We start from the raw sequence: 27981 nt of genomic DNA on the forward strand, positions 1-27981 counted from the left end.
GCAGCCTGGACCGCGGGTGGCCTCCGCAGCCTCCGGCCGACGGCGCATGGAACGCGTCAGCGCGCGGTGCTTGCGTGCTTTCGAGAACGCACACGAAAACGCGCCCGCTCGCTCGTGCGAGCGCGCGTCCCTCTGCGTGTTTTGGAACGCACGCACAGCATCTGCCTGTGCAGCAACCACCAGCGCGCGCGGCACATGGTCCTCCCGTGGTGCCCTCCCGACGGGCAGGCATCCCCGATCGCGTACGTCGAGGTCAGCTCTCCGCACGGGGTGATTCGATCAGTAGCGCGAGCGTGGCACGAGCGCGACAGCCAGCGCACGCAGTAAGGAGCAGGGGAAGGGGTCCAGCGGTGGCGCGGGGAAGCGGGCCACCCGTGTCCTTGTGTCATGATCGGTTTCGAGGTCCGCGCGCGACACGCCGTCATTAGCTGACTGAAAAACCACTCCAAGGTCGAGCACGATGTCGGGGAACCAGAGGAACCGCGGCGGAACCAAGGAAGACCCGATATCGCGACGGCCAGCACGTGACGTGTCGCGGAGGTCCCCGGCGGGGAAGTCGTAGCAGAATGTATTAGGCGATATCGGTCCGATCGACGGGGATCGGGGATTATCGATCGATCGAGCGAGCGAGCGAGCGGGCAAAACGACGGCGGTGGTCGAACCGCGAGGAATTGTGCCTGCCAAAGTGGTTCGAACCTGCGACACGCTTACTCTCGCTGCATGCGGAGAGGAGAGAGCCGTACCATTTCACCGTGGATAGGATCCGCGGGAGATTTGCGGCAAGCCGAGCATAGGTACGCGCGCGCACGAGCGTGTCACACGCGTGCACCGGAGTACACGCGTCTCTAGCGATGCACAGCATAGAGACCCTACCACCTACGGTATGATGCGGTTCTTTGCTCTCGATAGCTAAAAGCGGGTAATACACGGTATTTGTGGCGATAAAAGCGGACTACTACTCGAGACTGCGGAAAGGAGAGAGGGACTGCCAAGGAGAAGAGCGACGGAGACGGGAAACGAGAATAGGAGGAAAGACGGGGGAGAGAAATTGCTCGTGAGAGAAGCGGAGGGGAAAGAGGGAGAGAGAGGGGTAGAGGGAGAAAGGGGGAGGGGGGGAGAGAGAGAGAGAGAGAGAGAGAGAAGAGCTAGAGAGTAATGATCGTGACGACGGTCGTGCGGACAAATGAACACCTCGGCACAGCGTTTGGGATATTCCAAGTAAGTAGCAATGCGCAACGCCGTGCGTTGTATTATGCCGCGGAAACGCTTGCTTTGATATATACGCGTAGTTTTAAGTACTACTATTTTGGGCGAGGGAAATTAGTTTCCCCGAAGGCAGGAGCAAACGACGCTACAGAATAAAGAAAATGGGGCTACGTGAGGCGTAAGGATTTCCAAGTTCGACCTCGACGAATCTTTTCAACCGTATCAAAAATAGAGAGATCGATACGTCTCGTCTATCTAGCATACCAAACACCGTCGAGGAAAGTTAGAGTAGGTGGGAGAAAACTTTCGAGGGTAGGAATTTTCCGAACGAGATTTTTAACTGAACCGTCACACTGTGCGACGACTACTTGTGATGCGCGTTCCTTTCTTCTTTTTTCTCTTTCTCTCCTCTCCTCCCTTTTCTTCTTTCTTCTTTTTTTTTTATTTTCTGGCACTATCGCTTTACGCTCGGGAAATTTTATCGCCGGTCATTTTTCAAGCCTGGACCATCGATGGGGATCATGGATACTGGTAATGGATGCATGCGTAACGCCTAAGCCAGCGCATTTGGTGCGAAATCCAACACGCGGTTAGCATCGAATCGACCGATCATGCGGCACATCGCGTATACATCGTGCGCGGGATCGTGCGCTTAACGATAGCTTTCACGCGAAAACTCCCGGAAAGTTCGACCAACCGCGACTAAAAAAAAAAAAAAATAAAAACGAGAAAGGGGAAAAAGGTACAAAATTCCCGGGCCAGTGTATTAGCGGTATATTAATGACCGGGGAACTGAATCCGATTTAATTTATTCGATAAGAGTTTAAACCCGGGACGCATTTAATTGCTCCGATACCAATTGTCTCGTATAATTCAAAGAAAGTTTTTCTATTTCACTTTGAAATTGCGTTTGGCGGCGACGTTGGCAGAGCGCTGTCGATATACTTGAAGGGTATGACCCCGAGGTTCGCCCGACCCGTTTTTCAGGATTTTCCAAAGCGACCGCTTTCTGTTGTTTGAATAAAAAACTATCGGACTATTCGTTTCTAAATCTTTAATTCTCCTTAATGGTACCTTAAGCGAAGCGAGGAAAAGCTTTTAATGTCTTTCCTCTTTCAACATTTAATTCCATAAAAAAATTACAAAGTAATATATTTTGATTTCTCATTTTCGCCGTGTTCAAGTCTTTATTTAAGCCGAGTCAGAGATCCGAGATCGCATTCTTCTATCTCTCCCCGTTAATTAAAGCCAGATGGAGCCATCCCGGAATGTGTCGGGACCGATCAATCTTCGCGGATCACACTGCCGCGTGCAATACCGCGTGAGATGGATTACATCCGACTCAAAATTTGTAGAACTTCTTCGAGTCGGGTCGTATACCACGTCGATGTATAACATTAGCATTTATATGGGCGCGCCGGGGCAAGAATCCGCGCGCGCGCGCGCGCGCGCCTCGGAAGCGAAATCCAAACGACGACGGAGCGGAGACCCGACGGAAGAGAGGTGTCGCGAGCAGAAGCGAATCGGGGTTAACGGACGAAGGGGGGAGGAGGCGACAGAGAGGACGAAGGCAAATTCCAGCGTAGCGCCGCGTCGGGGACAAGTCAACATATTTTTCGACGTCGTCCCGGAATCAACGTCGTCGTCGTCGTGGCGTCGACACACGCGGCATATCGCGGCTTGAACGCTCGCGGATATGCGACACCGACATTTCTCGAAGCACGTATACCAGAGGGTTGCTTGAAAATTTGATTCCACCCGGACTGTGTCATCGACTTATCGTCGCAGTAACAAATTCCTCGCACGCAAATCCTCCGCGGAAATTTTTCTATACCGCCGAGTTTCCGCGAGCAAGAAAGGCCACCCATCCTCCCCCCCCCCCGCCTTCCCCTCTCGGGGGTTGTAATTTTACCCAAAGATACATCGCGTCCGCGTCCAGGAGGGGAGGCTGTATACAGCATTTATATTAGCATTTATATAAGGGTAGAGTAACTACGCTCCTTCCACGGGCCTCTACGTGCTCGGCGCAAAAAAGAACTAGCGAAAAATATCCACGCCGCGTAAGATAAGTACACTCCTTCCGCCTCCCGCGGCTCGCGCGATTCGTGCCGAAGCGTTTCGCAGAGAATTAAACAAACCGGAGGTTCACAGTTATACATTGCTCTAACGCTCTAACGTGAGGGATGCATAAACTTGGGGGTATTTTACATACAAGACGTCGGGTTTACAAATGCGAAATTAGGAATATTTATTCAAGTAACGGCGCGGCAATAACTCCCACGGACTCGTACCAACTTGGTCGGCGAGTCAGAAACAAAGGTTAGTTGTGAATAGAGCGGGGCTAGGGCAGTGAAAAGAGCCGATGGTAGGGGTACGTGCGAGCTACGGGGATGTAAAGCGGGGTTTTGGAAACGCGGCGGATTACAAATAGCGGAGCACACAATTAAGTTGGACCGTCAGACCGTGACCGAAGTTCTCCCCGGAAAGAGATTACCGGCTAATTATCAGTTTCCAAAAAGCGCATTCCTAAAATTACAGCCGCGCGCGCGCATCTCTCCTCTCCTTTGCCCCCGTTAAGTTATCCCCGAGCTAGTAGAGAGTCCAGGTGGGTTGGCTGACTAGTTTGGCTGAACTAGACAGTTAACACACAAACACACACACGCACACAGAGCCGCGGAGAACAAGAGAACGGAACGGGTGAGGGAGCCGAGCGTACACGCGCGTGTGTTTTAGGCGCGATAAGTTGCACCCTGTACGGTGCATTATATTAACGTGCGCGCACACAGACGCGATTAGCTCCGTTTCATCCGCCCTCACGTGTAAGTGGTGACGAGATCTAGACACAAGTTGTAGAAAGGAGGGCGGAGGAGGGGGGGGGGGAGAGAGAGGAAGATGAGGAGGGAACGGGATTCACCGCGCCACGTACAGTGTTACTTTATTGCTCGCGTCAAAGGCAATCTGCCCTCTTCGTATCCTCTTCCTCTTCCCTCGTGCTCAACCCCGTTTTCCTAACGCGGTACTTTGACGATCGCGAACACGGTCGCGTCGCGCGGCCCACAAATGCATTTTCGCGGCTTCACGTCGATCGCGAAATTGCCGGCACGCTCGTAAAGCGTCGCTTTTCCCGCGAGACGCTCCTCCGCTTTTTCTATCCGCGCGCGTTCTTTTTCCATCTGATCAGACAGGCTGGAGGCAACGACGTCGTTATTCCGGGAAACAACGTCGCCGATCTGGCCAATGTTGTAGCATTCGTAAGAAGCTCATAAGGAAATAAAAAAGTTTCCGTTGCCGAGGAGAGGGTAAGCGGCGGGATTTCCAACGCATATTTCATCTCCAGAAAGCATATTTTATCAGAGACGACCGTAAGTTATTCGAAAGTTCGTCCGGCAAGTTTTATCCTTCGAGAATAAATCGCAAAAGACAAATCCGTACTCCACGTCTCTCTCTCTCTCTCTCTCTCTCTCTCTCTCTCTCTCTCTCTCTCTCTCTCCCCTCTCCCCCCTTCTCTTTCTTTTGGTCGCGTGATCTAGCGCGTGTAAACCAAGTTCTCGACAATTATGAAAGTTGCAAAAGAAGAGAGATGCGCGCACGAGGGGAAAAAAAAATATATCGCGCGCCGTCAACGAACTTCCAAAACTGGAAAAGCAATCTGTACTTTGCCTTCTCGGGCTCTATACGTAAATACAGGCGCGAGGAAACATGAAAGAAGGGCGGGACTCCATTTCCGCAATCAATTAAAACCGTCGTTCTCGAGAGATGATATCAGCGTCTTCTCCTCCTGTGGCCTCTTCTACGGAATCGTTCTCGGCTCTCTCTCTTTCTCTCTGCCTCGAGATCTACTGCCGTGCTCGAATTATCGGCTCGGAACTCGTCCCTTTTCTTTCCCCATTTCCTCCGACAGAATTATCGAGGCGAGAGAGAAGAGGGGCGAAGAGGGAGGGGATGACAGAGCGGAAGGACTCCCCGAAACAAGCACGGTTATCGCGCGCGTTTACCCTCTTTCTTCTCTTGCCGCCAGTTTAATTTACTTCATCGACTTCCGGGTGGCGGGCGGGCGCGGCGGTGGCGCAACCGATCTCCCCGGTCGACTATCAGTCCTCTAAATCAAATAACATAATTTCGCTAAGGCTACCGCGGCGGTAAGAGGACCGATCCCCTTTTCCACGGGCCCGGCGAAATCCCACCGCCGAATTTATGGGGACTTCGTGGCCACGACGTTCGCCGTTCGTGTCTACACGTGTGCAACGTGTACCTACACGCGCGCCTACGTGAAATAAAGTAACACCCTCCTGGCACAGTGGCTGGGAATGGCTGTACTGCGACCTGCGACTTGTAGTCGCGATAAATTTCCCTCGGCTTTAACGGTGCCGCGCGCTGCCGCAGAACCGGTATTTTCAATCCTTTATATATAAGTAACAGAAAAGTGACAAAAAAAAGAAGAATAGTGATAATTTAACGACTACGTACGCTAGACGACGAGCCATGAAGAATTTCGGTCGGCAAGAGAACCGAGGGCTTGCGCGTGTAACGAAATAGCATGGGGAAACTTAGCTCATTTATTTACAGGTTCCATCACACGGCGAAAACAAAAGCCTTTTAAGGCAAGCCAGTAACTCATAATTAAATTACGTAATGGGTCGTCAACTCTCTCTTGTGTAAAACGGTAGCTGCAAGCTTCTATAAATAATGAAAAATTTAATATTGAAAATGATGTAAAATCTAATGCGTTTGTTCAACGAGAAAAGATTTTTATGCTGTATGGCGCGCGCGGGAACATCCACATACGCGACGTACACGAACACATTATTGACATTAAAGCCTTATTTCTTCGGTTATATTGCTATTACACGTTGTAATACGTAATTCGTGTTGTGCTGAAATTCATACGTTGTTTGTAAAAATAGATACGATACACCGAGCTTTCGATAAACGCCCGTGCCAGGGAAAGCGATGTTGTAACAGATTCGTAATTAAATTTCAAAACAGATTGCGTTTTATCGGGACAGAATGACATTTCCAATCTTTTATGAGAAGAAGATAATTTGAAATGCGAGACTGACAATGATTTAGTACCGTATCGCGTCGTTGAATGAGCAAATGATTTTAACTCAACAAAATAATGACGTTATAGATAAGTTAATTACTCCTCACGAGCACGGTTTGTTATTGTTACATAAGTTCGTCGCTTAAAAAAAAGCAAACACTTTGTTTACAAAAATAGATCGGTCCTATTGTCCAACATATCGAGTTTTTAAAGAAAGAAAAAAACCACGCGGGAAACGAATGCGAATGAATGCGAACCAGCATCAGATCCATAATTTAATTCTAAAATCGAGAACCGAACTTTTCTCCCCCTCCTCCCTCTCTCTCTCTCTCTTTCTCTCTCTCTGTTTCCCCCTCCTTCTCTCTCCAACTAGACATTTGCGAGTCCGAAAAGAGAAATCCGGAAATAAAAACCCGTTCGTGTATTCAAACAGTGATTTAAATTTAATAACAAAGACAAAATTGATGAAAAAATTGCATTTTTTGCAATCGTCGTAATTAAACCATTGTTAATTACGGTGAAAAATTCAAATTTTACATTCAAATGCGGCATGTCGGTATAATATATGGCAAGTTACAAAAGAATCCGGAGAATGAGTGCGAAAGCGAGGTTTTAACAGGCTTGTAATGAAAAGCCGAAGTGGATTACGGTCCACTTCCCCGGCATAGCACATCTCCAGTCTTTTTATAAGCTCCAGAAGGTTTAAAATTGAGACGGGTACAATTGCGGACGTTTGTTCGACAAAGAGTAGATTTTCATTCCGCTGACTAAAAATCACTTTTTACCCCAGAGTATCACTTTCATAATTCTATAAATTTCGCTGCCATGTGTGAAAGTTCAAATCTTGATTGGTAAAAAGGATCTTTCTTTCTTTCTCTCTTTCTCCCTCCCTCTCTCCCTCTATTCGCGCAATATGCTCGGTCTTTCGAAAAAAAAAATCCGCTGAAGGGAGAGCAAATTTGTAACAGCCTCGTAATTAAATTACGAAATGGATTGCCGACCATCCCCTCGGTCGGTGATGTTACGGCCGTTTTGTACTCCGTGCTCTCCACTCATCTCCCTGTTCGAGCTTTTACATTCGCGTTACACGAGTCCCGCGATATCCGGAGGGCATAGGCGCGCGCGAGAAGATCTCTATTATATTCCCGATAACTGCGCGGGCAGCGTAACCCGGGTGTTAACGTTTATCCAATTTCTTTTTTTTTTTTTTTTTTCGGATTAGTCAGAAAAACGGCGGCGGGTTGGAAAGCGGCGATTGTCGCGTTAGACCCGATTCCCTTTAGAGATCGGTGGTGGGACGTTAGGTATGCAAACTACCGTGGTCGTTCCTCCTGTTTCTGCGTTCCCGTAGTCCGATGGCGCGTATCGGCCAAGTGCCACGATAAAGGGAATTTGCGGGTGCGCCAAGCATTAATGATAGGGAGAGAGAGAGAGAGAGAGAGAGTTTAACTACGCGAAATCGCGTTTGCCTGACCGTGCCATTTCGACGGACCGTTTCCACGGCTGTTTCGCGGCGGGCCACAGAATCTGTGTGACCGGAGCGGTTATAATTTCGTAAGTTAAAGGTCTCAAGGACCGGGGGGGGGGGAGGTTTGGGATCCGGTGCCGGGGACGACGACAAGTTCAGCCGACGCCGCCGCCGCCGCCGTCGCCGTCGTGGCCGGGCCGAGGAGGACACTTTCGGCGGTAAACTTCGCTCGTATATTACGCGAACTGCGCGGTAATTGATTTTGCACAATCGCGTTAAACTGAAAGTGGGTTTCAGGCACCGCCACCGCCATCGACCGCCACGTGCGATATCCTCCTCCTCCTCCTCCTTCTCCTCCGGTAACCGTCGGATGGCTGCAACGTTGCGCCCATTATCACTCGTCCCCTTTTTTCCACCAAATCCAGACGATACCAACTTTTTCCGATAATGATCGTCGTTTCGCTACGCGGCAACTGCTGCAGCGACGCTGCCGTGTCGCCGCGACGCGTTGATACTGTCATAAGCGTCGTGTTACGACGGCAGTTACCGCGGCCGGAGTATCGTGCGAATAACTAACGCGGCAAATAATGGCAAACCTGCGCACTCTGTAAATTACCTTTGGCATAACAGATATCTGCCGGTACCTTCCACCATTCCCTCCTCCCCCCCCTCCCTCGACGTCCGGTTTTTTGTTTAATTTACAGTACCCCCGAGTCCATAATTGCGAGCATTAATCTTTCATCGCCGATATCGCGCTTTTTGCAGGTTGCTCCGCTCTAACAAAAGGCACAAAACGGACGCGCGAGTTTCGCCCGCGGTCGCCCTTTATTCTTTCAGTTGGCGTGGAATCGCGCGCGCCCAGTAGTGATCGATAATTACTGTCGTTAGCGATGCCATGACACTCGGCCGTTATTTCCATAAAAATATAAGGGCCAAGCTGAAAAGCTACACTCGAAATACTCGCCGGTAGTAAATTAACCTGTGCGCGGGACGTAGATCTTTATTCATTTCATTTGACTAGCCATAAAATATAATTTATCGCCTCGTTCTTTCAGAGCTGTCGCAAGCCAAGTCGAGAATCGACCTGGAATTTTATTACGGATTCGATGTACATAACTATTCGTAGTATAACGTTAATAAGATTGCTCAAAGTGCATTTATTAAGAATGTATGTGTCACATCTCTAAGCATTACCAAGCATATAAGTATTTTATGAATTTGTCAATTGTTATGTTTCAATACTCGTGTGAAAGAACTTTTCACAAGGGTTTTAGAGATTATCCGCGCCTAGTCCATGAATGTTACAATATTATATAATTTATCGAGTATCATAAAATGTAATCTAGTTCTGTAACGTTTTTGAACATTAATTTTCAAAATATTTGAAATAATCTATCTTATAAATATATTTAAATATTTAAAGATTACAAATAAATTAACCAAGGAAATAGTAAAATGTTAGTTGTGGCGACGAACTGGCAATATTTATTGTACATTGAAGTCTCATAACGATTCGACCATAAGATTTGATCTCAAGTGCATTAATTGCTTACAAATATAAAATATACGTCCTTCTATTGCCTTTGACTGTGCCTGACACTTTTTTAAATCATGTTTCTATGTCTGTAACATTTTTTCAAATTATTTTACTAACTTGTATGCGTTACTACATTTACTCGGCTTTCTGACAACGAGACACAACCTTTATAAATTCGTGGGCACGAGCTTATGAACTGTTGCTGTCTTGCGCATATTTTATCTTTATGAGCAATTAATGCTCCTGAGAAAGGGCAAAACGTTATGAGACTTTAATATACAATAAATACTGTCAGTTCGTCGGCTAACATTTTACTATTTCCTTGGTTATAATTACTGACGACACATCAAGCTATATTAATATTTTGATAATTAAATTAAATTTTAATGTCATAGAAAACACATAAAATTAATAATAATGAGCGTCAAGATATAAAGATATATTTGATCATTAGGGCATATTTATATGCAAGTTTAATGAAAAATCGGCATTACAACTTAAAAAAAAAATTTTTATGTATACTAATAAAACTAATAAATATGCGTACAAGAATTTATTTAAATCCATTTACTCGATTAAAAGTTATCTAAAACTATCGAAAAATGTGAGTATTTAATGTTTCATTACACAAGCTAAATTATTCGTTTTGTTTTTTATAACTAGTTTCAGAATATATTTATAAAAAATAATTAAATTTGTTGTCGTTTGTTAGGATGCAATTTTCTAATTCGATCAATTTTAACTGACATTGTATCACTAACTATTATTTAAATGATAATTCGTTGTATAAATATAACAAGATTATTCGAAGTAATATAAATATATTACACAATTTATATTTTGTACTATGGTGCTTCTGTATCCTCTATTTTCCGAGAGGAGCTATTTATTTTACCGTAAGTTTCCTTATTCTTCGAGCCGAGGTATTCTCGGTCGATCGAAGCGAGGAGCACTTTAGCATTTTGATTCTTTCGCCTTTTGTGCGGTCCTGTTCAAAAGAGTGACAGCATTGAGAATCGATGCGACGTCTCGTTTGTAGTCCTTAGCGCGTTTAGTTTTTCGCCTCTCGTTCGTTTGTAAAATATGTAACAAAAGGGTGAAAAAAAGCAGGATACAACGAAAGTAGCAAAGATAAAGGCAGACAAATAATCTCTCCGCATTTATTTCAATTCACCAACCGATTCACGTGGCTTCGATCGACCGAAGGCCAGGGGAATATTCTTCTCAAGGGGATACTTTTGCGCCAAGTACAAGGAACAAAGTTAATTTCCGATCCACACACGCACACTCTATCAAACTTGAAGATAAACTTCATCATGACTTCAGTTTACGGCGCAACAAAGTTTTATGGATTTTTATAAAAGGCGTGAACGCTGAGATTTTAGTTTTCCGTTATTTTTACTAAGAGCACAACATTTACGCGCAATCCGAGAAATTATTGTGATTAGATTAAAGGTATTGTTGCAAGCTGATGTCAATTTACTAGCGATGCATGTTGACAAAGAATATTTCTGCCAGTTAAAGCATTGGTTAGGCAAGCAGCGACTCGGCGCGACGCGCGCGTATTTTTCACAAATAAATCGACTGCATTTCCGGCATTTTAGAACCTGAATTGCTGTTCACACACAATTTACGGCGCTCCATTTCCCAGCCCACGCGCGCGCGCCCCGTGATCGCATCGGGCAATCAGCACGCGCGTTCCATGCGCTCCGCTTTCGAATTCTTGAACGATTGTTTAGTGTAGATGCTCGCAAAAGAACGGGCGGCGTACTTGGAATGCCCGAGGGCAATTCGCGTAATGAGGGAATAGAAAAAGAATCCTACGGAACGTTCGGCTAACGATACACAACGGTTTACACAGCCCCCCCCCCTCCCCTCCCCCGTCGGGCGGTACTCGCGTGCTGCTGCGTGCTGCGCGATCGGAAGGAAGCTTAAGAAGCATCGGAGGGAGGGAGGGGGGTGAAAATTCTTCTCGCCGCGAGAGATTCGCTTGAATCCCCGGTCACCGCCCGTACCGGCATAGTCGGAAAATTCGATATAACGAAAATCAGGTATGACAAATTTAATTTTAAGGTTCGACGGAGAGTTCGCGTTGTAAAGTGATTTCGCTGTAGTTACTCGAGCGGTTACTCGGAAAGCGGTTCTTTCGGAACTATCGCGGGCTTCGGCGAGAATCGAAGGGACGGCATGGGGAAAAGAGCAAGAAGAGAAGGAGAAGAAGAAGCAGGAGGAGGAGGAGGCGGAGGAGAAGGGGGTGGGAGGGGGAAGAGAGGTAGCTTTATCATCGACCCGTTCCGGACGTCCTCGTCCCCGTCATCCCTCGAGCCACCACCGCCGAGCACTTACGGAGATGAGTGGCCGTGTAAGAAACACGATAAAACCGTGGGAGGCAACGTACAAATTTCTCCGCCGTGCGAATTACGGGATTCGGAAGGAAGGAAGGATACGTTCCGTCACGTTTCACCCTCGCACTCGCAACGTGTGCGCACGTATAGGAGGACGCACACGTGCGCGGAAGCCCGAAGGGGGCGAAGGGGGGGAGAAGGGTAACCTGCACGGGTCGTGAGCGTCCATATTTAATAAAGCAACGCGTCCTCACCCGCCAACCGCATACTTTTCCGCCCACGAGTAATGCCTTTTTCCATCTAGCATGAGCGTTTCCACGTGATATGCCGGCGCGACCTCGCACTTTCGGCTTTTACTTTAAACCCCTGCTGGTCCGCGCTCTGTCCGTCCGCGCGCCCTCTCTGCCTTCACTTTCGCACGTTTTCAGACCGGATTAAAAGAGAATCGCGGTTTCCCCAACATCCTACGGTCATTTGCGAAATCTTCCAAATCCAACATTTTGCAGAAAAGGATCTCGTTAGGTTAATTGCCGGGGGGAGGGGGGGAGCTCTTAACGTTCGTTAAGTTTTTATAGGAGCCAATCACCAATTAGAGTAGAAAAGTTCCGGGAAGAATTATTTTCAACTAACATCGCACATTTTGCGATTTTGGAAAAAAAGTCCGAAATTGTTAGTATTGTTGTACCAACTACAATTAAATATTAAAGTTATAATTATACTGAGAAAAAAAGTAATTGAATCAACGAAATGTCTCGTTGCGGTCTGCCAACAAAAGATGTACTTGGTGTAATAATATTTGGTGTAAATGCAAGTACAACGGTCTCGATTTCATTATGATGTTGTTATCGCGATAGCATAGATTATTGTATTGAGTTATCTTTTGTTGGCAGCCAGCAACGAGACATTTTGTTCAATCAATTACTTGTTTTTCACGTGTAAGGCTAAGAATTCCATTTTTATAGTTATTACTGACGATTACGTAACTTAACCCTTTCGTGCCTGACTTTTTTCTGGGAACAATTTGCATCTAACTCAAGCTAGTTATAAATCTATAGTCAAAATTTTTAAATTTAAAATGACTAATCTAATATGGCGGATTAAAGTGTAAAATTTTCTTGAATTTGAATGACACTCATATAAAAGTTTTTGGGATCGCATAAATACTTTTATCGGCTATACTTTTACTTCGAATTTTTATATCGCTTGCGTCTAATCTTTTCAAACGTTCGGTCGCCATAAAGCGTCTAATAGAGCAGTGCCGTGTGCGCCATGCCGGTCTGGCAATAAGAGTTGGTAGTGTGACGTTTGATTAAAACTTTTATATACATTTTATTAACTACATCAGATCTAACATCTTGAATTTTAGGACTTTCGATTTTAGGTTCGCAGTCAACAACTCGAAAAACTTGTGGAAAATGAGTTTTACTGAAATCAAACAAAATTTAATTTTGTTTATATAGCCAAAATATAACTTTGTTTCACCATTTGTAATTTTAGTATTCTTATTGTTGATTCATCATTTTAGCAATTCAATCTGAAAAACATATATGTACCAACTGATATGTGAATACAACAAAATTGAGCACTTTGATATCACGCTATATTGAATTTGTCATTTTTAAATTAAGTAATAATTTTTTTTCAAACAGCCCTTACGTTAACCTTTAAAGTAAACCTAGAAAGAATTTGTTATTTTAATCTTAGTGAAAGATATGAAAGATATACTTTAATCTCATTTTATAAATATTTGAGAGATATGCAGATCAAAGGGTGAATATTCTCACAAGAGTATTGATTTTTTTGAAGAGTTTCAGCCTTCCTCTTTAAAATGAGATCAAGAAAAAATCGCTATTTTTATTTTTGTAAAAGATAAGATTTTTGAAGTATTGGTACGTATTTATAAATGTACTACCAAGCATTAGAGGATTAATTAGCTAGCATTTAAAATGATTAATTTGCAATCATTTTTGACAATTATATTTAAATAATATTAATTGCAACAATTTTTTTATTAGTGTATTCTATTACTAACGTTGTTGCAGTAATAATTATAAAATGAGAATAGATACATAAACGGAACTATTGAGCTTGTTGTTAATGCTGCATATATGATTGTTACATTGATAAAAACATTTAATATTAAATATAGTTTAAATAATATAACATACATTGTAATCACTTCTAAACGGCCATCTTCAATGTTACATAGGTTTATCAGATATTGATGCCATTATCGAAGAATACATACATAATTGATTCGTTGTGTATTGCGGATCAATATCCACATTTGTAATTGTAACATACATTCCAAAATGGATAATCGGTATTCTCAGGGTTTCATGTATCAGGCGGTTGTTGTGACCACTGGATAGAAACGTCATTGTAATGACTAAGGTAATAATCATACATGCGGCACTAACATCTGGCTCAGTCTCTCTTATTGATTTATTTGAATTTTATTCTGAGAGTTTATAACATTTTCATTTATTCATAAGTATAAAAGAGCTTCTAATCACAGCTCTAATTATTTTAACATTGAATTATCGTCACAAGCAGTGCTGGAGAAAAGTTAATATGGACTCAATAGAAACATTTATTTTAAAGATGTATTAATTCATAAAAGTACTATTTGATATAAATATTTTATAATGCAAATATAAATATAATATGAAAGAGTAAATAGTATTGTATATCCATTTGAAATAAGATATATTATATTTCGATATGTCACGGTTAAATAAATTTCCGTGTTCTATTGTTTATTTACAATTTTCTTATTGTTGTTTAATTATGGTTTATTTACATTTTGCTTTGATATAACAAGTAAATGTATTTTAAAACGTATTTATAAAAACTGAATTAAACATCTATATGAGATATGTTTCTGTGGAAGTATGTAGCTGTTTTATTATTTTGTTTCACTTCATATAAATATAAAATGTATGTCTTATTTCAATTAAATGTAAACGTAAATATTAAATACTATCTGTTTTTTTAAATTTGCTACGTAAAACATTTATTCCAAGTAGCCGCATAATACACATTTGTTCTATAAATATTTTTTTACTATTTTCTATTTTTATTAATTATTTTCTCCAGCACTTCATAAATACTAAATATACATTTCTCTCAATGTATACTACCGGCCTTTCCCGACACAGAAATTTTAATTGCAATGAATAAATTAATTTACCGCATCACAAAGTAATGTAATAATAAAATATTAATAGAAATATATAAAAAAAGAGGGATACTCGGACTTTCAAAGGAAAAATTACTAAACGGAAACGCAAATGGGAAAATTCGTTTCTCCTTCATAAGGGATAAGTTACACAATTCGTATGTTTTCGCGCACTAAGCATATATTTCTCTAGTGTGTATCTCTCACCGCGCGCGGTCGGATATATATTATGTTTATCGTACCGCTGTACCGTGGCGTACCATGGTCCGAGTCCCTTTCCCGCGTTTTAACCCTCGCTCCACCCTTCGTGTTGCCGTTGTCCCGAGCGCGTCTCCGTTGCGCGATACAGCCCAGGATTACCGCGAAACTCGGTGAAACGTACGTCTCCAACTCTCATCGAATAAATAACAGGAGAAATCCGGTCGACGTCGTGTTCTCTCGAAAAGTCGGCGGATCGTTTTCGCAGGAAGATGGAAAAGCCACGATCGAACGCGCGAATAAACAGCACGGCTGTTGCGAGCGCTTTGACGAATTCGCGGCGATGCGTACGAAACTCGCCGCAGAGCACCGACACGCAAACACGTTATACTTCATGATTTACCTCCTTTGTCCGCGTCGCGGGCATCCCGGAGGGTCATTTGACATCAGTTGCTACTTTAAATGAATGCACAATGATAAAGATAAATGAACATTGACGAAAGAAAAATTGCACAGTGACGCGTACGTGTAATAAAGTATCGCGCTATCTGCCCCGTGTCAGGTGTATATGTATAAAATGTGTCAAGGGCTGGCGCTCGACATCGAAACTACGTATGGAAATTCACTCGGTTCTGTGTGACACTTTCGGATTAAAGAGGACCTCTCTCTCTCTCTCTCTCTCTCCCGGATGTCACGCACTCGCGATTAGCGCTTGTATGCCGTACGGTTGTTTGGCGGAAAACGCACGCCCGCCTGCACGCCTAAGACAATATTGTCATAACGCGCGTTAGAAGAGCGCGAAACTTAATGCTGGATTATTATCGATCTGTTTTTCTTCAATTTGCGGGACGTTTGAGCGGCGCTGCGTGTAAATCTATTCATCCGTTGAGCCTATCCGTCGCTACACATTCGGTGCTGCTGCTGCTGCTGCTGCCGCGGCGAGGATTTGGGGATGTGGCGTGAGTTTACAATTATCCTGGTCCGCTTTGCTACGAATGTTTAGAAAACACACCGAAAATGTGTGACGTCTATTACTCTCCCGTTAATAGAGAAAGGGCGGATATAACTTTAGCCGACGCGGGTCTGGTAATCAGAAAATCCGATCGTATCCAACCGGCTTTGCTTGTCGCGCTTAAATCGGTGAATAATTTAAATACCGTTCTTGTGCGCATATATCGACGTGGTAATTACGTTTTCGCCCTCCCCCCCGTACCCCTGATTCCGTCCTTTCGTGTTTCTTGCACGCAAAACTTTATCCACGGCCGTTACATTTATTCAGCGATAAATTGAAACCGCCCACTCGTTTCGCGCATATTACGCTGCTACGCCGGAAATGTCCGTCTCGGGTAAAAAAAAAAGTATTATATCGAGATAATTTTGATAAAAATTAAACACATTTCACTAAAATAATCTCCCCCGGCTACATTCTGCATATTTTCCAGAATGAAAAGCCCCCGCATGCGAATCCATTTTGATATAGATTACCTAGAAATTTTAATATGGAAATCGTTGAAAATTGTAATGCTGCAGGATATATATAACGCTTCCAACCGTCGAATCTGTTACATATCGCTTTTAGGATGTCAATTATGGTTAAACTTGTAAATTAACTTTGTGTGGACTTTTCAATTGTTTATTCATGAAACAGAATGTTCAACTGCTCCTCCTTCAAAAATGGTCTCTTGGAAAATAGTTCCCCTTTAAGCTAATCGGAGCTGGAGGATGTGGGGAGTCGCCATGATTGATGCGGAATTAAATTGGCATTTGTTTTTGCGAAAAAAAAAAAAAGAAAAAAAGAAGAGTATTCCCCGTCGAGAGCTTTCGCGCGAGAGATGAGCTGAAACGTCATTTTCGTCGATTGATCTATTTTAATTGGTTTCACTGGTAATTAAATACATGTGATGATTGTTCAATGAGGATTTGTTCGACAGCTAGGAAGGGCGTAACGATATAACGCGATTAACACGATCGCTTTTATTTATTTCTGCTTCCCTGATTTATTTACTCCCCGATAATTTGGTGGATCATAATGCCGGGCATTATGAGTTTTAACCGTAGAACGGAAGCTGCGCTTTCTAGAATTGATAGGGCTTCCTTCGTAATCCGATACGCCAAATGCGTTTATACTCGATCAAAAGCCAGACACGCATCGCGCACGGCAATATACATAACTACTCCATCAACGTCCCGTTTATGGGTCCAACTGAAATGATTAGCGCACGATAATCAGCAATTTGATCGATATCGAAACTCTACAGGCAATTTATTCCGATTGAAGCTAATTACTCGATTCCTAAACAATATCCCGTTTTTCCTATATAAAGCGCGAATCACAGTTGTGAAAATATGGCCGATATATATCAGGCGGCACAATAGCATTGTATGTCGATATAAGGGAGGAAAGGTATTCGCATTGTCAGACGTGGCCAATAAATGGCAGGGCTTTGTCACCCGGTGTTGTGCCAAGCACGCGAAAAAGTTTTACGCGCGACAGGTGTTTCGTGACGTGTATTTCCGCGCGAGCCATTTTACATAAAGCGCTTTTCTTATTTTGATGCATGGTTATTTTGCATAAACCGGCGGGGAAACTTGCGCAAGAATTCGATACGCAGAAACACATCAGTCCCGACGAGTCTGTACATATTTGCAAAGCTGTATCCAAATTATAGTATCAAAGGATTTCCGTAAAGTCACTCACTTCCGTCTATTTTGAATAATTAAACTTGTGAGATTTGAGCAAGTAGAAGATCGAGCAGTCGGCTTGAAATACGCCGTTTAATGCAAACGTAAATCTCTCATTATTTTAACGGTATTACTTTCAGCAAACGAGATGTTGGAATAGTTTATGATTCCTAATTAAAGTGTACCGCTTAAACGAATCAAGTGTATTGCATATCGCACGAAGTCTATCTTGCATACACTTTGCACAATTTTCCATCAGCTACTTGAACTAATTAAAACGAAGCAACGTCGAAAAGGTAAACTCTGCCGCGCTCTCTCGGAACGATACACATAAAAACGCCATTTTGCCACAAAGTTATATTCCTTCGTGATGTCGCGAAACGAAGAAGGAAGAACGAAGAAAAATACAGTGCATTATATACATCGCCGAGCACCAAAACTTTACGAATAAGTGGAGCACGGATAAAAGCAAAGTTAGTAAGTGTATAATTAACAACTCCGTTAAGAGAGTTCAAACTCAAGAGTATTCAGAAGTGGGAGTAGCAAGGATATGGGAACATCAGCAGGCCAAGAGAGCGTGAGACATAAGCCCCCTTACAAGAATGAATTTAAACTCGAGCGATAAAACGCGCTATCAAAACTCAAGACGGCATAAAATAGAAATAATTATACGTGTCAATAGCGGTTTCGCGTTTCATGATATTTCCTGCAGACCGTAATTACTATCGCTCCTAAAGAGTTTACGTTAACCAAAAGCTACATGCTCTGCTCGTTAATCGCCTTATTCAAATTTAATCTCTACGCGGTAATACATAAATCTTATATTATTATTATACTTGTTGAAATAGTATAACGTATACTTTGTTATAGATGTAATATACAGTAGCGAGTGAAAGAAAGTACGACTTTATTTCGCCTATAAATTATTGTCCACATATTATTCGACGGTATAATACAATTTTTATAAAGTATTTTATAATATATCGAAATTTTTTTGAAACAACTTTTATATTGCAAGGTTGGTCATATCTAACGAGATTTTACAAATTAGTAATTTTTCACCCTGTGATGAACAGATTGATTGATATGCAAAATAGATATGTAACACTTCAATCAAAATTCACGCAGCCCGATTAAATATTAATAATGTATTTTTATAATTCCTTTATTAATTAAAAGTTCTGTATTTACATTTAAAAAATCGTAAAATATATATAAAAAAGGATTTATAAAATACAATTTTAAAAAATTGTGTCTTGCAATTAAAGTTTCGTTTCCGTAGATTTTGCGTTTTTGAATAACACATTCAAATGTATTCAAACATCGCATATTTTTACTAGAAAATGAAATATAACAAAAAATTAAAGTCGTACATTTCTTGCTCGCTATTGTAGGGTCACTGCCCCAAATAATGGGTAAATAAAAACAATTTCCTGTAACTACATTAAATTTGGAAAAGTCTAGATTCTGAGATAATAAATTAAAATAAAGGTAAAAAAGATAAACTTTCTACATCTCATCAAAACCGAGGATCGAAAAACTATTCGATTTTAATTTTATTTGTTTCCAACAACATTCACAACTTTATTAATTGAGTAATTTAATCTAGTAAACTCGTTAACAAACACGTATAGCTCTTATGGTAACTTTTATTTTAATATAATTATATTTTAACCTTTATTTTAATATAATTATATTTTCAAGTAAAAATAATATTTTAATAATCAAATTTATATGGTAATTATAAAATAACAATTAACCTTGCAACTTATTATTTTCAAATCTATTGTTCATTATTTTATTATTTTATATAATATTTATTAATATTAAAATATATTAATATTAAAATATTTCGTATTTTAATATTTTAACATTTTTTAACAATCATTTACTGGTTATTGTTCACCAATTGATACAATAGCTTTATATAAAGAAATTATAAACTATAGCTATAAACTTAAAGCTTCGTCATGGAAACCTAACTCACAGTTCATATTGAGGGCCATAGTAAGCAAAAAATAATAATGGTTTCGCGAAGTTCGCTGATTACGTTGAATTTGGAAAGTGGTTGTCAGACTCTGATCATGCAGTCCAGAATTAATTACTTCGATTAGAGGGTGCTTGTCATCGCGAGGGCATTTCTTGCGGCGGGTTCGCCCCCGGGAGGGAGGCCACGACACGACCTTATCTACCTCGAAAGGTCCAACGTTCGAACCATTGACTCGTCGAGACCCTAATACGACGCACGGAACTGACGTCGGCCGATAGGTCGCCCGTGTCCTAGAATCGGGCTCTGATCGACATCCCAGTGCCGGTATATACATCCACCTGGGACAGACTATCCGTTGGTAGACGGCACATACGTAAACGACAGGCACCCCGTGTCGACGAGACGGCGCGGCGCTTTAAATCGGCCACATTCATTGTCGACGTTACGTCTCGCAATCTCTCTTCCTTCCAATTTCTAATCTGAATATCGAGCATTCCGTCGGACTTCCTCGTCGAAAGACGATCTTCACGTTTGTATGTTTATTCAGAACGCGTTTAAATTACAAATTAGATCGCAATTTTAGAACCGTTAGCATTACAGGAAAAAAATAAAATTATTATTTAGTAATATAGGATTAACTCGTATATGATGGCCATAGTTTTTGAAAATGCGAAACACATACTTTTATTTTTATTATTTTTTAATAACCTTTGATATATTACTTTATTGAAGCTTAAAGCACAATCAATGTTGACATTAAAGAGAAAAAACTTCATAAAAGTTTTATATTATCAAAATATTGAAGCATAAACGTTGACCATCTTTCACAATTTTTAGGGAAAAAATGGCCATTATATTATACGACAGTTGGTCGTACATATGTTATGTACTTAACATAATAAAAAACTTAAAATTTTGCATATTAATTTCATTATCACATATTATCACATATTTAATTTCATTTTTAAATATTTTTAATAATAAATATTCATACAAGTTTAGCCTCTATTTAACTCATTGTTAGTAATAAAAAAAACTATTAAATTAAAAATATTAAATTCCCGTCTTTTTTATAAAATATATACATAAACATTTACCCCAAAAACAGTCATTTGCCATTTTACCCAAACTATGAGAGAAAGTCGTAGTATTTATTTAAAAAATGTGAATGAAAATAAAGAGATATAATCACATATTATAATTTATATATCTTTGTCAAGTGTCTAACGTTAATTGTGACAGCTCTGTAATTTATTTGACGTTGTCGCAATTTTTAATGAACACATGAAAAACTTTGCAGGTAGTCAAAAAAAAAAACGTTATTTAATATCCACAATATTATATCGAATGGTATACGCACATTAACTACCGTAAATATCGATTACCTTTGAAAATAATTACAAGAACATATTGTTTACCAATTAATGGAGAAATAATAGCTATTGGCCATCTTCTCCGCATGGCCATCATACCCTAATTTGCCCTATTATTTAAATTTGCATGTACTCCACATTCTCGCCTCTAAACCACCCAATTATTCCAATTTTATATTGTTTGTCTGACATAAAGATCACATCTCCAGTGTCAGTGTGAGAGAAGGAGGGAGGAAGAGGAGGAGAGGAATCAGACAACCACATTTCACGGTAAATGTGCGGCGAAAATGCGAACATTTCGCGACTGTAGAGCCACTTTGCCACCTCTCTCCCGAGGGACGCGATACCCGCGGTCGCGTCGCGGCACGATCGATCAGAATTAAAATTCGCGTCCAGTCGCTTTTCTCCTGCCGACGACTATCGTCCTAATGCTTCTCGTCCTCCGAGTAATTGGCGTTCTCTAATGTCCCTCCGAGGTCACTTATGTAAGTAACGCGCGACCCCATTTCTGTCATTCCAGAGATGTAAGGAATGATCACGTGGATGATGGTCGGGCTGCTTCTGGCTGCGGAAACTTGCGGCAGAAACGTCCTCTCCGGAAACGGAAACGGAAACGGAAAGGAGGAGACGAAGCGGCGGGAGGGCCTGAAGGGTGTCACCGCGGACGAAGAAGATATCTATCGTGGGTATCGGCGCTGGACCGTCAAAAAATGAACGGAAACGTTTGATAGAGAATAGATAGAGAGCCAGTACGAAGAAGAGAAGTGCGAGAGGGGGAGAGAGAGAGAGAGAGAGAGAGAAAGAGAGAGTGGGGTGGGAGGGGATAGAAGAAAAGAGTGAAACGAAAACCATGATTTACTTGGCAAACTCGAGTTTATCCCAGTTTGCCGATCCTGCAATCGAATGCCACTAATCTCTGAACTATCGCTTATCCTTTCTACCTCAAACTCTCTCCTCGCACATGTACCGCAACCCTTCTCCTGTCAATGACACCCCCGTATACAACGCGCCCGTGTTCATCGTCGCGAATGCTCTTCCTCTCTCGCTACGGTAAAATCACCGCCGTAACTTCGCATTAACGAATTTAGCTTTTGCCATAAGACGCATTGTTCCGGCAAAGTCGTCGCGGAGTCCTTTTTTGGCAGAGACAACTTGTTTAAACTTAGTAGCTCGGGCTTGTTAACTTTTGGACGTCTAGAACGGCTAAACTCGTTTAATTCCTGAATGTATACGTTCTCTTTAATTTTCCCTTCCCCTCCCAGGGAGAAATTCCGTATTGCTACGATGTAATTAAGAGTTAACGCTCACGTCTTCTTACCCCCTCCGATCCCGATTGTCCCAGTGACGCACTTATTCAGCTCAATGCTCTCTCTGTTGCAGGTCTAACGTGCTACACTTGCGTCAACGTCAGCGATAACCAGGTATCGACGACTCCATTAAACGTATACCCTTAAGAGTCCCGTAATGACTCTATCGTGTCTGGTCCAACCGCAACTTTGTAGAACTCTGTGGATCGTTCCGCCATCGATTTCGGTTTATTCTAAACCCCTTATTGCATTGCGCTTCATTCCTTTCGCGGTAACAGTCTTATCTCCATTTCCCTTTCAGTTTCGGTCTCTTTTTTTTTCGCGGAAATGTGCAGCCGCTTATCGTATCAACTATTAATTCGCAAATTGAGAAAATAATACCATGTACACTGCAAAAACGTTTGGAAATGCTTGCAATTTTGTCGCATTCCATAAAAAATTAAATATCTCGATGAAACAAAAATCATAAAAACATTTTTAAAAATAAATTTTAAAGAGCAAAGTTAAAACTTTAAATCAGTGTTTGAATTTTATTTTTATGACATTTTGTTCTTAAATTATATAAAATCGAAAAAAAATTTTTTTTCAGTGTTTTTGTTTTAATTGGAAGCTTGATAAATTTATAGCTTGATAAAACATCATATAAAATGTAACGTAAAAGTGTTTTAATGTGTAATTAAGGCTTTTTAACGTAATTAAGCTTTAAAATGTTTTTTTTATTAATACAACAATTTTTTTGATAATTTAATTCTGGAATTTTTTAAAAAATTGTAAAAAGTAAACAAAATGTTAATGATTTTTCAATAAAACGATTGACAAAAGTCTTCAAATATTTTGATAAAATCTATAACAAATCGAGCATTTTATAACAAACATGTTTTTCTTTTCTTATTTTTCCGCAAAAATGTTTCCAAGTTAAAAAACATTTTATAAAAATGAGTTTGCACAAAAAATTCGATATTATTACAAAAAATAATTGTACCAATTTAAAAAATATGCATTTTTAAGCTTAAAAATCCTATTTTAATATTTCTCGTACTTTCATACCTTTATAATTGTATACTTTTATATTTTAATATTTTCATACTTTTACGATAAATTTTATCTGATGGTGCTTCATCAAGCTACAGCGCTTCAAAATAAAACTAAAATATTAAAAAAGAGATAACAATTTTTTATATTATATAGTTTAAAAACAAAATGTTGTAAAGATAAAATTAAAACACAAATTTAAAACTTTTCTTTTGCTCTTTAAACAGTTTTACACACACACACACACGCGCGCGCGCGCGCGCACATTATATATATTAAAGGTTGCTAATCTTGGCATAAGTTTATTAAAGCGACATTCTTTATTTCTCGAACAAATAAATGTTGCATTGTATTAATACTGATAAAACATGATCTACTTATATTTTAAGAAATATTTTGTATATACAAATAATTTATGTTAAAAGAAAAGAAATAAAAAATATAACTTATGTCAGTTTTGGGAGCCGATTTCTCCGATGTTTATTTTTGTTTATATTGCAAAAAATTGATTATAAATATAAAACAGTATTATAAAAACTGCTATAAGCACTATTTGCTAGAAGACAATTTCTAGTTTACATTTGTTTTCAAAAAGTTTTACTTATACTTTTATTTAAGAAATATTATCTAAAAACAAAATGGTATGTCAATATTGTAAACTTCCCCTGTAAATTAGTTTTTATATAAAATACTATTTTTTAAATTAGACAGAATACTGATATGTAATATATAGTTAAACATATTTAAATCAAAAAAATAATTTCATCTTTCTTAATTATATTCACTCATTATTTATATATACATTATCTTTATATATATTTTATATATACTTTTATATATACTTTTTTCTACGTAATGTCACGAAAACAAATCTCATACTTTCTATTCATTCCTCGACTTTCTCATGTATCGAGAAATACGTGGTTGATATTGGCAATATAAGGATTCCTATTTTTGTATATGGAAATCTCGCATAGCAAATGCTGCTATTTTTATTTTTACAGATGTGCAACGAATGGGCGATAGACACACCGTGTCCGGTGGGCAGCCGTGATTTTTGTCGATCGCTGCACATTCTGGACAGCCGCGGAAACAGTGTCCTGGTAAGCATATCTTTTCATCTGTTCTGTTTATGTACATACGTGCCTCTTTATAACTTTATCTCGATGTTCATAAAAATTTTGAGTATATCATTGAATATCTACACACATACACACAAAAAATATATATAGCGGAGACGATGGTATTATGGTCTTCCGTTTAGATTTTATAAAATAACTTTGTCTGTGACCAATATTTAAAATTAAAAATTTTTATTGTGTTGTGTGTATGTGTCTTTAATCGATTCTCAACTCAAAATTATAAAATTTATAACACAAAGAATGATATTTATAAAAATATAATAACACATTAAACCAAAGAGAAACGGATGGTATTACCTTTTCACTAAAATAGATTTCAAAAATTAATTTTGTGTAAAAAAATATTGTGTTTTGTCATAAAATTATATACTTAGTCAAAATAAGGAGAAAATATTATGCAGAATATATCGAAACATGTGTAAAATATCACAAATATATGATACCTTTAGTATATAAAGTGCAATATTAAAAATCTGTAATACAATAAACTATAGATTAACAATAGAATTACAATTAACTTGTCGAATAACTATTTCAATATGAAAACATTGAAAAAGAGCCGTTAAATTTAAAATGTCACTTAAGGGGATACTAAACTGCTGTTTTATCATTAATTTTCGGACACCGAAATCTTTTTATTGATTGCATGGAATTGAAAATCCTTCTCCAAAATTAAAGTACAGATAATAACGCGGTGCGCTGCGATCGATTTCATACGAAAAACGAAAGAAAGTTAGAAAATTATAATTTTGTTATCGACTTCTGTAGTCGACTCGTGAAAACATTGGCTGCGTATAAAAGTTTTAGACTTTGTACGTATAAAATAAGCATGGAGCGCACTTGGCATTTCAGCAAAGAACAATACTGTGCTTTCAGAATGAGCCTAGAAACCTTAGAAAAAAAGTTTTCGGTGTTTAAGAGGATCCTATCTGTTTTATCGTCAGAATTGTACAATTTGTTCCAATGTACAACTTTTTATTGCATTTACAGAATTAAAAATTCTCCACAATTAATTCTGGAAAAGGATTTCTAAATCTATAAAAGAAATACATACAAAATTTTGTTAATAACGTACCCAAATGACTCTACATTATCGACCTCGATCAAGTTTGACAAGCAGTTTAGCATCCTCTTAAAGGGCTACATTATCAAAATTTCATTGTTATTGTTTAACCTTGTATAACTCGAGAAATTGTAGCTGAATAAAATGTTAAATAACAAAACATTCAAGTGTATATCGTACAATAATACGTTCAAGTTTAAAAGGGGAATGAGAAATTATATTCAACGCTATAAAAAAGTTTCTTGAAAAAATTCCAAAATACTCAAAAGTAAAAAGTTATAACAAATGTTGGTTGTGTACTGACATATTAGTTTCATTGCATAACTGCAGGCTAGTAGAAGAAATAATTTGATAAATAATCACTAGAATTGTTCACCTACTAACAAAGATTAGGAGTATCAAAATATCTACACGGACTAAATGCCATTTTCTGTTCCATTTTTGACGTGAACTATAAGGAACAACCTTTCGCCCTTAATTCGACATATTTTTAGTCCAAAACTCGCAGAGAATATGTCAGAGACTATGAAAATATATGAAAAGTATTTTAAATAAAGTTATAAAATGTAAAAAAAATTATTTGTATATAACGAATTTTTAATCTTGTAAATTTCAATGCATCATATAATACAAAAATATTTTTTATGTGTTTTCTTATTTACAATTTTAGTGAATATCGGAAAGTACGAATATATCGCAGGAGCTATAAAATAATGAAAAATGTTTTTAATTAAATTGTACAATGTCAAAAAACTTTCTTAGGCAAACAAATTTTTAAAACATAAAATTGCTTAAAAACTTTTAATGCGTTCTGCAAAATATACTGCATTTTCTTATATATATTTTACTACCCATAATCTAAGTGAATATCGGAAAGTGTCAGTTACGAGCGCCGCCTTGTCACAGACAATTGCACTCTCGGACACGAAACGGAAAGGTAACAAAAACATTGGAGGAAAAACAGAAACCGACAATAACAAATTGACTCGCACAATCCAGGTAAATTTCGTTACCGTCGAATTGTAGTACACGCACGGTCAAATAAAATCAATTAAAGGTTATCGTATGTGGCTAATTGACTTACATTAGAGGGCTAATCGATTTTCGGGCTATTAATGAATGAAGTTACGAGAACGGATTCGGGCCTAGACGGTCGAGATGGATAGCCCTCTCGAGTTTAAGCGCTTCTCGAGTCCAGTCGATGTACCAGCGGATGAACTTTGATGGAACTTTCCACGCTTCGACGCTTGACGATGATAATGCGCGATAATCTAATGTCGCGCATTACCGGCGACAAAAATAATTATCTAGTTAATAAGTTATTTCCAACTTTCCAATTAAAATATAATGAGAGAGTAAGTGCTAAACTTCATGACGGAATACTGAAAAATAAAAAGTAAATAAAAAATTTTGGCGCCGCGGTATTTTGTTCATTTACTTACTTTACATTTTGTTAACTATTTCGAAAGTACCGGTCAAAAGTGTAGACTTTCAAAATTACAGAAAACGCAAGTAAATCATCAGGTTCTTCGCTTTTCCTCAAAAACAGCATAAGATAAAAATATCAAAATAAATTTGCGTAATATCTATATATGTCACTTCTCTTTAAAATAATAATGACCCCCGCCCATTTTTTGAAATAATGCAACGGTACTGTGTATCGTAGAATGGATTAGTCACCACGCTTACGGTAACAAGGTTAAAAAAATTCCAGCATTTGCAGAATCTTTGTCATCGCGTTTATTCACGCGTTACCTCCGCTTCCAGGTAAGCAAGAGTTGCGCCAGCAGCGAGGAATGCGGGCCAGCGTCGGTCGGTTGCATTCCCGTGGACACGCAGCAGGTGCGAAATAGCGAATTTTGCCGTGTACCCGGAGGGAGGTTTCTCAAACAATTCAAACGAGGCAAAAGAGACAAAAGGGCCAGGAGAAGCGAAAGCGCCCCCTCCCCCTGAAAAAAAAAACGAGAGAGAAAAAAAAAAGAAACAATAGACACACATAAGAGAGAAATACCGACGGAACCGGGTGAAATAAATTCGGTTATTTCGTTTCAGATTTGCATAAGTTGCTGCGACCTGAGCTACTGCAATATCGAGTCGCCCAGCAACGCCACCAACGCGATCTATTCCCGCAAACGGCGCGCCAAGTCGAAATCGAAGCGCAAACGGCCCGGGAGAAACGGGGTCGACGCGGCGACGCGACTCTACGGATCCAGCCTGCTCTGGCTCCCCGCCTCGCTCTTCTATGCATATCATTGCTGAGGAAGCAGTAACACTGCTAAAACCACGCACGCGAAGCGGACAGCGCGGAAATCGCACGCGCGCCGCGGTTATCGCCGCGGCGAACAGACGGCGCGCGACTGACTTCACACCGATCGAACGTTCCTCTCTGTGATTTCTTCCGCGATATCTCGTG

The 27981-nt window shown here is 40.0% G+C and overlaps 1 protein-coding gene and 1 long non-coding RNA gene across 3 annotated transcripts in view; one reads left to right on the forward strand and one right to left on the reverse strand.

The window, feature by feature from the left end:
- The window catches only part of LOC118647437, a 42012-nt gene that overhangs the window by 11317 nt on the left and 2714 nt on the right, over window positions 1-27981 (reverse strand). The window lies entirely within an intron of this gene.
- Window positions 20-27977, forward strand: LOC105831857. 2 transcript variants are annotated; one of them, XM_012672295.3, is made up of 6 exons: window positions 20-1218; window positions 21545-21706; window positions 22405-22445; window positions 24368-24466; window positions 27336-27410; window positions 27621-27972. In XM_012672295.3, exons 2-6 carry the CDS (start codon window positions 21556-21558, stop codon window positions 27825-27827), a joined length of 573 nt encoding a protein of 190 aa, XP_012527749.1. In that variant the 5' UTR covers window positions 20-1218; window positions 21545-21555; the 3' UTR covers window positions 27828-27972. The 2 variants fall into 2 exon arrangements, with proteins under 2 accessions (XP_012527749.1, XP_036148243.1); XM_036292350.1 differs by lacking the exon at window positions 20-1218 and adding an exon at window positions 21221-21294 and having other exon boundaries at window positions 27621-27977.

Source organism: Monomorium pharaonis, chromosome 9 (genome assembly GCF_013373865.1).
Source record: "Monomorium pharaonis isolate MP-MQ-018 chromosome 9, ASM1337386v2, whole genome shotgun sequence".
Classification (NCBI taxonomy): Eukaryota; Metazoa; Arthropoda; class Insecta; order Hymenoptera; family Formicidae; genus Monomorium; species Monomorium pharaonis.